The following is a 10,953-nucleotide window of genomic DNA, read 5'->3' as shown; positions in this document are numbered from 1 at the left end:
AAAAAAAAAAAAAAAAAAAAAAAAAAAAAAGTGTCAGAGTTAAAAGTTAAGGGTCAAACCAAGGTCCTCTGAGTCCAAAATCAACCTGAACTTATACCCACTCCTTGAATCTTTCAGTCAAATCTCTTGAACACAGGAGGATAGAACCTTCCCAACTGAGTGGTTTAAACAGGAGTTACAAAGGAGGCCTCACTCCATTTCGTCTGCCTTCACCAACTTCTGGCTAGATTATCTGAGGGGAGAGGCAGGCATTGGGTAATGCCAGTGAGTGAGCTTCGACGTAACCAATATCCACACACAGAGAGCTTCCACACTATCCAGGGAAAGGTGCTGGGCGCCAGGGGGCTGCAGGAGAAGGATAAATACAGGGTCCCCGCCCTACAGAGAGTACAGGTCAGGAATCACACACGTAACTCTGCTGCAGAGCGGCGTGTGGCAGAGTTAACTGCCCAGGTCTGGATCAGGTAGAGCCAAGTTCAGATTCTATCTCTGACACTTCCTAGCAGTATGACCTTGGGCAACTCAGTGTCCTTGTGTGTTCAGTAGGGATATTCTGAGCACCTCTTCCAAGCACTTTTTTAAAGACAGAGTCTGGCTCTGTCACCCAGGCTGGAGTGCAGTGGTGCTATCTCGGCTCATTGCAACCTCCGCCTCCTGGGTTCAAGCAGTTCTCCTGCCTCAGCCTCCTGAGTAGCTGGGACTATAGGCATGCAGCACCATGCCTAGCTAATCTTTGTGTTTTTAGTAGAGACAGCGTTTCACCATATTGGCCAAGCTGGTCTTGAACTCCTGACCTTTTGATCTGCCCATCTTGGCCTCCCAAAGTGTTGGAATTACAGGCATGAGCCACTGTGCCTGGCCCCAAGCACTTTTTAAAAAATCTCTTTTGAGGCAGTCTCGCTCTGTCACCTAGGTTGGAGTGCAGCGATGCAATCTCGCCTCACGCGTCACTGCAACATTTGCCTCCCGGGTTCAAATGATTCTCTTGCCTCAGCCTTTTGAGTAGCTGGGACTACAGGCGTGCACCACCACACCCAGCTAATTTTTGTACTTTTAGTAGAGACGGGGTTTTGCTGTGTTGCCCAGGCTGGTCTCAAACTCCTGTCCTCAAGTGATCCACCCACGTTGGTCTCCCAAAGTGCTATGATTACAGGTGTGGGCCACCATGCTCAGCCCCAAGTGCTTTTGTGAGTATTAAAAGTCGACTGAAGATAAAGCACTCAGCCTCGTGCTTGGCCTAGAGGAAATGTTCAATAAATATTAATTATTATCATTATTATTAATGTTAGAGGAAACAAAGTGTTATCAGCAGATGGAAAAGGGAGAGCTGCAGACAGTACACACAGAGTAGCCAACTGGTTCCCTCAGTACTGTCCTGCTTTCGCTGAAAATCCCACACCCCAGGAAACTCGTCAGTCCCTGGCACACTGGGACTGCTGGTCGCCCTAGCACATGGCTTCATGGCACATGCAGGGGGTGCTGTTGATGACCCACTTGGACCCCTTTTACTGGGTTAGTGCACCCATCCCCCAGCTGCTAACAGCTTACAGCTACCCCTTTGCGGGGCCTACCCTCCACTGCCTTGCCTACAGGGTTATGTGGCCCTTCCCTTGGCACCGCCAGGCAATGGTGGACCCACATGAGAACAACAGTCCAGATCAGAGCCCTGCATGGGATCAGGCTGACGCTGAGGTCCCATCTTTGCCTCGCTGTCTCCATCCCTGTGCTTCCTGCCTTACCACATCCTTTCTCCTGAACACATACCCTCCATAAATGTCCATACCTAAACCCCTGTCTCAGGCTCTGCGCCCAGGGGACCTGAGTTAACACAGAAAAGGATGCCATTTTTTTTTTAGTTCAAATCTTTATTAATAATAAATGAATGCAAAATAATAGTAAAAATTTGCATACTTCCACAGAGATTATTTACACATGGAATTTTAAAATTGTAGTGCATTCTTTGTTAGAGAATGCTAATGCTGTTTTTTTGTTTTTTTTTTTTAAAGTATAGTTTTAGATTTACAGAATAACTTTTTTTTTGGAGACAGAGTTTTGCTCTTGTTGCCCAGGCTGGAGTGAAATGGCGCCATCTTGGCTCACTGCAACCTTGCCTCCTGGATTCAAGTAATTCTGCCTTAGCCTCCTGAGTAGCTGGACTTACAGGCGCCTGCCACCATGCCTGGCTAATTTTTGTATTTTTAGTAGAGGCAGGGTTTCACCACATTGATCAGGCTGGTCTCAGATTCCTTACCTTAGGTGATCTACCCACCTTGGGTGGGATTGCAGGGGTGAGCCACCGTGCCCAGCCAATTTACAGAATAATTGAGCAGATAGTCCATAAAGTTCCATACAACCACGCCATTCATATCCTCCTTCCCCAGAAGTTTCCTCTATTATTAACATCTTGCATTAGTGCAGTAATGTGTTACGAATAGCGACCCAACATTGACATGTTATTGAGCACAGTCCATAGTTTCCATTGGGCTTACTCTTTGTGTTGTATTATTCTTTAGGTTTTGACAAATGCATAATGACATGTTCGTACAATGACGTGTCATACAGAATAGCATCACGGCCCTGTGCTTCCCCTACACAGAGGGGAGCATTTGAACCAGTCGTTGCAGAGGGCCTGGGAGTTCCAACAGGTGGAGGAGGAGCAAAAGCAGTGAAAGCAGAGGAAGCAAGGTGACAAAGCCAGGCGCAGCAAAGTCTTCTGTTCTGGGCTCTCCTCACTTACACCAGACACAGAGCTCAAGCTTGCCTGTGTTGGGAGAGGCGAGGAAAGAGATAGCACCTCTTCCACTCTTCCTTGGTCCTCGGCACTGGACCACACCACGCCAGCTTTTAGCTGCTCTTTCCTTGATCTCACATGGACCTGCACACATACACACATGCACATGTATCCATACAAACACATGCACACATGCATACACACCCGCACATGTGAACACACATATATGTACATGCACATACCCCCATATGTACCCGCATACATGTATATACACACACACACACACACACCCCACCTGAGGACCCACGGTGGTCTGTCAATATGAATGCATCAGGAACTTCGATTGGCGTCAAACATTGCCTGAGTGCACACTTTGTCACATGGGAAGAGGTTTCAGGTCTCCAGACTTCTTGCCCCAGTGACACGTAGAGAGCCATCCTGCAGCTGGTGCACAGGATGAGAAGCTGGAGGTTGGGGAGGAGTTTGTGATGTTCGAGGCCTTGGCTGACCCCCAAGAGGGGACACAGGCCTTGATGGCGGGAATGCTCCCTTCCCAGCACAGGGGAGTTGAGCATGAGGCCCTGTTGTTACCAAGTAGATACTCAGAAAGCACGCTGGCTAGTCGTGTTTTTTTTTTTTTTTTTTTTAAAAGAAATGGTTTTTCAGCCTAGGTGACAGGGTGAGAGCCTTTCTCAGAAATAAATAAATAAAACAAAGTAATGATTTAAAGGAGTGCTTGCCAAAGTATCTGTGATGAAGGACCCATTTTTAAATGTTTCAAAATATTCAATCCATTATGGACAGATCATTTTATAAAGTACAACAAAAGCACATTATTAGAAAAATGAAATTAACCAGATGTACAAAACATGAGACCAATTTTTAAATTTTTACATATAATAGATATAAATAGAAATCATCCTGCCAAACTGCTATAAACTTTCTAAATGCTTACTCTCAGTTTCTTATCAGAGACCAGTAACATCCAGAGGGCAGGTGGGAGCCAGTCTGCACCACACTTGGAGCAGGGTGGGTTTAAAGCATGTACTTCAGGGTCAGTGAGACCTGGGTTCAAATCCTGCCTCTGCCACCTACTGGCTGAGTATCCAGCCACCTGAACTTCCTGAGCCTCGGTTTCCTCATCTGTGAAATAGGGAGAGCAGCAGCTCATTGCGAAGAATGTGCAGTGACGCACATCAGGCCCTGGCCACTGTGCTTGGCACAGATCCCTCCTAGCTCATTGTGTTTCTTCTGTTGGGCTCTGCTGGGCATAGTGGGTGGCCTGGGGAAGAGGACCTAGTTGGATGCAGCCCCTGCTCCCTGAACTTGGATGTGGCAGAAAGAGCCGGTGATTCCTGGCATAAGAGAGGATCATGTAAAGGGCTCAAGGAAGGAAGAGTACATTGTTTTCGGCTGGGGAGGTAGAACCTGAGTGAGGTCTTAAAGCAAGAGGTGATTCAGTAGGATGGGAAGAGGGAGGGTAAAGTTCTGTAATGGGGTCACCAGGCAGTAAATGGGGAAAGAACAGGCCAGTCTGGGGGAGAGGCTAGAAAAGCAGGCTGGGGGCTGGATGCGGTGGCTCACGCCTGTAATCCCAGCACTTTGGGAGGCCAAGGCAGGCAGATCACGAGGTCAGGAGATCAAGACTATCCTGGCCAATATGGTGAAATTCCGTCTCTACTAAAATACACAAAAAATTAGCCAGGCGTGGTGGCGTGTGCCTGTAGTCCCAGCTACTCAGGAGGCTGAGGCAGGGGAATTGCTTGAACCTGGGCAGCAGAGGATGCTGTGAGCCGAGATCGTGCCACTGTACTACAGCCTAGGTGATACAGCAAGACTCCATCTCAAAAAAAAAAAAAAAAAAAAAAAAAAAAAAGCAGGCTGGGGTCAGATCAGAAGCTCAAGGGCTGTGAAGGGACTGGATTGTGATGGGGTCAGTGCAGGGAGCCAGGAAGGGTTGTGGGAGAGTGACCTGCCCCATCCTTGAGGTGGAAAGATCACCCAGGCTCAATAGGGAAATTGTGTTGGCTGGAAGAGGGATGGGGGCCAGGAGACCCCATGGAGGTGTCCTAGTGGCAGCCCCCAGGGCTGCCATAGGTGCCACTGCTGAGGCTGAGTGCACGGGTTGGGTCAGGTGTGGGTTCAGTGGCTCAGGGGGCTGGCGCTGGGCAGAAGTGCCCAAGCACATCAGAGGCAGACTGTGGCTCCACACTCCGGCCCCCTGGGAGCCTGCTGGCCGACATTTACCCCACATCCCAGCCATCCCCAAAGCTCCTTGACAGCAGAAAAAAATTCATAGCCATTGATTTTGTAATTAACAGTTTATCAATGCCATCGATACAGACCTGCTGATGGATTGCAAAGAAATTAATCTTGCAATATTATTTTATTTCATTTTTGGTCGAAGGCAGCTGCCAATTTTGGCCTCCTTGGGGAGAGTGGGGAGGAGGATGGAGAGGGTGGGGAGAGGGAGCTGGCAGGAGTTAGGAGCCAGATGGCAGGGCCCAGCCATGTTAGGTGTAGGAATGGGGCCATGCTTCATGTCCTACCCGATGACGAAGGAGGGCTCACTGCCTTGGTAGCAGGGAGCAGGAAAGTGTGGAAGAGGCTTGGGTATGGGGCCAGTGAAGACCCAGCCCTGCAAGGGCACTCACCCCCAGCTGAGTCCCCACAGGAGTGATAACATGACCTGACATTGATTAGGTGCTGACCAAGCTCTGAGTAACGTGCTGCTTCAGTCACCCTCACCACCACCCTGTGAGTCCGCATCCCCGTGTTTTACAGCCAGGACAGGCCCAGCTGTAACGTGGCTGTCAGCAGGTGCCTCCCTGCCATGCTGGGATTTAGGTACATTTTGTTTGAACCCCTAGTTCATGGCCTAAGTTCAAAACCTTCCCCAAGATTTTAGAGAATTCCCAACACCCCAATTTTAGAGCTCTCTCCATCACCGCGCCCCATGCTGCCACCACGGGGCACCCTGATACGGAGCTCAGCCCCTGTATCTGTGCCTGTATTCTGTGTCCTATAATCAGAATTTTGTCAGGTTAGCAGTTGCACTGAAGACTTGGGGAGCTGGCGCCTGGCAGGCATTTGCAGTGGTTGTCAAGGTAATAGTATTGTAGGGGCCAGGGGCGGTGGTGGGGGTGATACCGCTAGCAGGGCATTGACTTGTGACAAGTTCTGTTACAAACCCTTGACCTGCTTAACTTCTTTAAGCCTCTGAGGTAGGTATGGCTATTGTGTCATTTTACAAGTGAGGAAAATGAGGCACAGAGAAGTTAATCACTTGCCTAAAGTCACACAGCCTGCAAGTAGGGGACACAAGATTCCAACAGTCTGGCTCCAGGGTCTCTGCTGCCACCCCCTGGTGACCTCTTGAGAAATGTCCTCTGTAGATGCCAGTCTCTCCCTGGGTTCGAGTCCCAGCTCTGTCATTAGCTTCTGTGACCTGAGACTGGCAGTTAACCTCTCTGAGCCTCAGACAGTCTCTCCCTGGGTTCGAGTCCCAGCTCTGTCATTAGCTTCTGTGACCTGAGACTGGCAGTTAACCTCTCTGAGCCTCAGACTGGCTCTCTGTGAAGCGAGGGTTATGAAGCGCCCCCTGCCTGCCTGCATCCTGTCTCCTGGATCCTGAGATGGCCCCCATGCCAGTGAGCACCTCCCGGCCAGGCCTGCTAATGCTCGTCCTTGTGCCTACAGATTCCATGTACATCGAGGATCTGGAGGCTGTCCAGAAGCTGCAGGACCTGCTGCACGAGGCGCTGCAGGACTACGAGCTGAGCCAGCGCCACGAGGAGCCCCGGAGGACGGGCAAGCTGCTGCTGACGCTGCCCCTGCTGCGGCAGACGGCTGCCAAGGCCGTGCAGCACTTCTACAGCGTCAAACTGCAGGGCAAGGTGCCCATGCACAAACTCTTCCTGGAGATGCTGGAGGCCAAGGTCTGATGGCCCCGCACACGGACCATGCCCACCTGCAGACAGACAAATGGACAGACCGAGGTGGAGCCCTCCACAGCCACCAGCCTCCACCTTCAACCCCTGGATCATGGCTCTGAGCTGTCCCAGAGGCAGGGGTTTCTCGCTCCTGGCTGTGTGCAGACTCCCGGGTGCAGTGGGGTGGGGGACGGGGATGGGGGGGCAGGGGCGTGGGGCTCGTCTGTAACTGGCTTTTTCTTTGGTATGTCTTTCCTTCTCCATGGGCAGTGCGGAGGCCTGGGCCAGGGCTGACTCCCTTCGGGAGTGGAGACCACTGGAGCAAGTGCCCCTCCCCTCCACCAAACCACTAAGAGGCAGCATGTGCATTTCCTAACTCCCTTGCCCCCCACCCCATCCATGGCCTGGGTGGGCAGTGCTCAGGCTGGGTACCACCTGGAGGTTTTCCTTCTGCAGAGGGCAGGTACTCAAGGGACAACAGCATCTTTCTTCCAGAGGCCCTGCCTGCTGCCCTCGAGAGCTCCATACCTCCCACAGTCCCCATTCAGCTTTCAGCCAGAGCGGACCCACAGGAGAGCAGCGACTAGAGCTCACATGTTTCCTGGGCACCCCACCCCCTCGGGGCCTGCCCCCTGCCTGTCACCCACCATGCCAGTGCCCACCTGTCCTCCTCCTCCTCCCCCAGGAGTCCTCCGCTACTTCCTGACCCTACCTCAGAGCTCACTCACCCAGTGGGTTCAGCCAGCCACGGTGACTCCAGGGCCTGTAGACAGGAACGTGCTGGCACAGAGAAGAGCGGGGGCCGCACCATTCTCCCCAGAACCCTTTCTCGCTTCCTGCCTTCCCCCTGTTCCTGAAGGGCAGGTGTAGGCCAGCTGGGCCCGTGAAAAGCTCAGGAGCCTGGCTGCATCCGAGAGCACCCTAGGGGGAGGATCAGGGCAGGATGGGCAAAGGCCCAAACCAATCTTCGCCAAGCACAGAAAGGCCCAGCAGCTGAGAGAAGTAGGTGGAGGGGCCCCGAAGGGAGGGAGCTCAGCGGGGCGGCCAGCCTCATCCTCCCTGGCTTTCCTTCTCTGCACTCCACATCATGCCGCAGGGCTGGCATGCTAGCGCCACAGGAAGGTGGCCTCCCGCCACCCTTGCACAACCAGAGGCTTGGTGTAGCTCCCCTGGGCACTGTGTGCACACCAGCTCTCTGGCAGGACCCCTGCAGTCCCCCTGACTGCTGTGCCGGGTGACCAACCATCCCAGTTTGCCCAGGATGTTCCTTTGTCCCAGGAAACTCCTCAGCCCCAGGCACATGGGGACAATGGGTCACCCTGTTTCTGTGGATGGCCACGAAGGTTTTCACTGACTCAAGGGGCAGCCCTGAACACCCATCTGTGCTCGCAGGTTGGTAAGGGCAGCTTAGAGGATCTCCCAAGGACAAAAGAGTATCAAGCCAGGATGGAAAATGCCCCTTCTAATCAGCTGCCTGCGCAAGCAGGGGTCAGAGCAACCCCGCGGGGATCCCCATCCACGACCTTGTAGTCCAACCTGCCTCATCGAGAGAGGCAGGCCGATCTCACCCAGCACTGGGATACCAGGAGGCCAGGTGCCTTTCTGCAGCTTTTCCATTGAAACCCTGGTCCCGCCTCCCTGGATCTACCCTAGGAACCTCGTGTTGATGACCTGCTGAGGTCGTCCAGACAGGAGGGAGAGCTGGCCGAAATCCACAAAGTGCAGAGCAGCTCTCTGATGGTGTCCCATATAGAAAATGTTAAGGATTTCAAGAGCCCTCCCAGAGCAGGGACATGTCCACCCTACTCCCCTTGCCTATGGGAAATCAGGTCTGAGTCACTTGAGGAGTGGGCATTGCGCCATCACCCAGGATGCTGCATCCGTCGCCCTCCATGCAGCCCCTCTTCCCTGATCTGGATGGAGGCGCACATTCGGGGCGAAGGCCCCTCCTCAGTGTCAAGGAACACCAGCTGCAGACCAAGTCTAGCAGTGTTTAGAGCTTGCGCCCTGAGAGCCTGCTCTGGGGAAACCTTCACAGTCGAGACCTTGGGGTGTGCTCCATGGGGCTCCCTTAGCCTCACTGTGCTGTGTCCTTGCAGCGGGGCAGTGGTGGCACCCTGCTCTGTCACTTCCTGCTCAAGCTGGAGGACCCAGGTGGCATCTGCTGCCCATCTTTCCTAGGGAAAGCATCTCTGGCTCAGCGTGCAACATCTGGCTTGGAGCGGGTGGGCGTTCTGTGCACCCGGCAGCTGCGCCTCTAGCACAGTGGGGCGGAAGTCCTGATAGTTGGTGTCCATGAGGTGGAAGCTGCTTTTACACTTAAAACTCACATCACGACAGGAAACGTATTCATAACAATGGAACTCCATCCAATGGGAAAGTTCCTGGTACTGAAGGGATCCATTGGATGCTCAGAAAAGAAGTTTAGGAGCCAACTTCTTAGCTGGAAGCCTGGTCAGATGAAGACCCTCTTTAGGGAAGGAAGAGGACTGACGTGGTGGGAGGTGGTGAAGTAAGGAGAGGTTAGGGGACCCTCCCCCCAGTGGAACAGAGCTCAAGTTTACCCCAAACCTGCCATTTCTGGGAAGTGTGTAAAGAGGAAACAGCCTGTCTCAGTTGTACTCTCATGATACAGGTCATTTGAAATGAACCAAGAAATAAAATATAAAAATCCAACCATGGAGAAGGTGGTATGGCTGGGTTTTGTTTGGTCCCCTTGTCTTCATCTGTTCTGAAGTTTCCAGACTGGCTTTGTCACTTTGTGAACTTGTCATGTGTGAAACCCGATCTTTGCATATAGGGAACTTCCTCAGGCCACACTTTAAGAACCAAGTAAGAGGCTCTCAAGACTCCAGCAGAGTCGGGCGGGCAGAGCCTCAGAGGAGCTAGAACCTGTATCCACCTGTGTCGGGGCCCCTTTCCCCATAGACTCCGCCCTCCCTCTGTGCAGATAGAAGTGGAGGGTGACAAGAAGACTGAAGGGTCCAGAGTCCATGCTCACGGAACAGCACCAAAGAAAAGCACTATGTGGAAAGATTGTTTTATTTTCTAATAATGATAATATGGCTGGAATGGCTTCTTAAGATGTATATATTTTTTAAAATGGCAGTTCCCTCTTGCAGCATCACCTACTTGTACGTCTTTCCGCCTCTGTATATGTTCTCCCAGAGACCCCCATGTAAATCAAATGCCCTAGGATTCTTCCATCCTGGTCCCATGTATCTGGAATCTAATAAATAAGGAAAGGCCTATTGAGTTTCTTCACACATTGTCTTTCTGGGCTGACTGTCCCCTGGATGGCACTGCCCTTGGGTCTCAGGCCAAGGCTAGGAGAGGCCATTGGGAGAGGCAGCCCAGCCTCCATGTTCCTTGGGGAGTCCCATGGTGTCATTTTAAAAGCGTGTTCAGCAGCAAAGCTCAGGAGTGCAACTTGAGAAGTATGATGTAGTTCTGAGAAGCTCCCTGTTGCTTTTACACTTTTGATATTAATGGTAAAGCAATTGATTATTTTCACTAAAGCCAGAGAAATGAGATAGCAGATGTAAGTGAATGAAGACCAATTCACTGGCTTAGGATTTTGAATTGCTTCTGTGACACACACAACACTGATAGCACAGCCCACGTGTTATTCCAGGACACACTCAGGACCAGTGAGAAACAGAGGGGAGATCAAGCATGATATTTCGAGATACCTTTTGTTGCACGTAAAAGACACCTCAGCTTATACTGGCTTACTGGATTTATATGTGAAGTCCACAAGTGGGGTAGACATCAGGCAGGGTTTGATCCAGAAGTTCACAAAGTAAATAGGGTTATGGTTCAACTTTTCCTATTCCCTCATTTCTTCTATGTGTTTGTTTCATCCCCAAGCTAGTCTCTTTCCTGGTAGCAAGAAGGTGGTCAATTTTTTGTTTCCCACCCTGGGAGATAAAGAAAATCTCTTTCTCCAAGCATGGAAAATGTCTGCACTTCGTGTGGTTTGTGTGGTCCCTTAATGAATCACCATGACTACCTTGGGTTAGAATCACTTCCATGCCATGGCCTGGCTGCTGCACCGTGGGAAAGGGGTGGGTTGGTAGTCTAGAAGACAACCGGCCAACCGTAACGCCCGCAGAACCCTCATATGTGGACAGCTCAGGGTCTGGCCAGCTTTCAGTGAGAGGTCTGTAAGTCTCCTGAAGCTCGTGGAAGAAACACATGGTTATCTTTGCTCTCAGCACCTAGCTGGTCTCATGCATGATATGCATTATGTACTTGTGGGAATGAAAGTACTCAATTTGTAGATTCTTT

General features: G+C 51.5%; 1 protein-coding gene across 2 annotated transcripts in view; it reads left to right on the top strand.

The window, feature by feature from the left end:
• Positions 1-7,119, top strand: part of ESRRB (estrogen related receptor beta) — a 184,193-nt gene extending 177,074 nt beyond the window's left edge. For both annotated transcript variants that reach the window (XM_032287790.1, XM_032287789.1), the window contains exon 7: positions 6,431-7,119. In XM_032287790.1, coding sequence (XP_032143681.1) covers positions 6,431-6,675 — 245 coding nt within the window. In that variant the 3' untranslated portion in view covers positions 6,676-7,119. The remainder of the gene's footprint in view (positions 1-6,430) is intronic.
• The last annotated feature ends 3,834 nt before the right edge of the window (positions 7,120-10,953 follow it).

Source organism: Sapajus apella, unplaced genomic scaffold (assembly GCF_009761245.1).
Source record: "Sapajus apella isolate SASKATOON/1434 unplaced genomic scaffold, GSC_monkey_1.0 scaffold20, whole genome shotgun sequence".
Lineage (NCBI taxonomy): Eukaryota > Metazoa > Chordata > Mammalia > Primates > Cebidae > Sapajus > Sapajus apella.
Note: the sequence above shows the minus strand (reverse complement) of the source record. Positions and strands in the feature narration are given on the sequence as shown.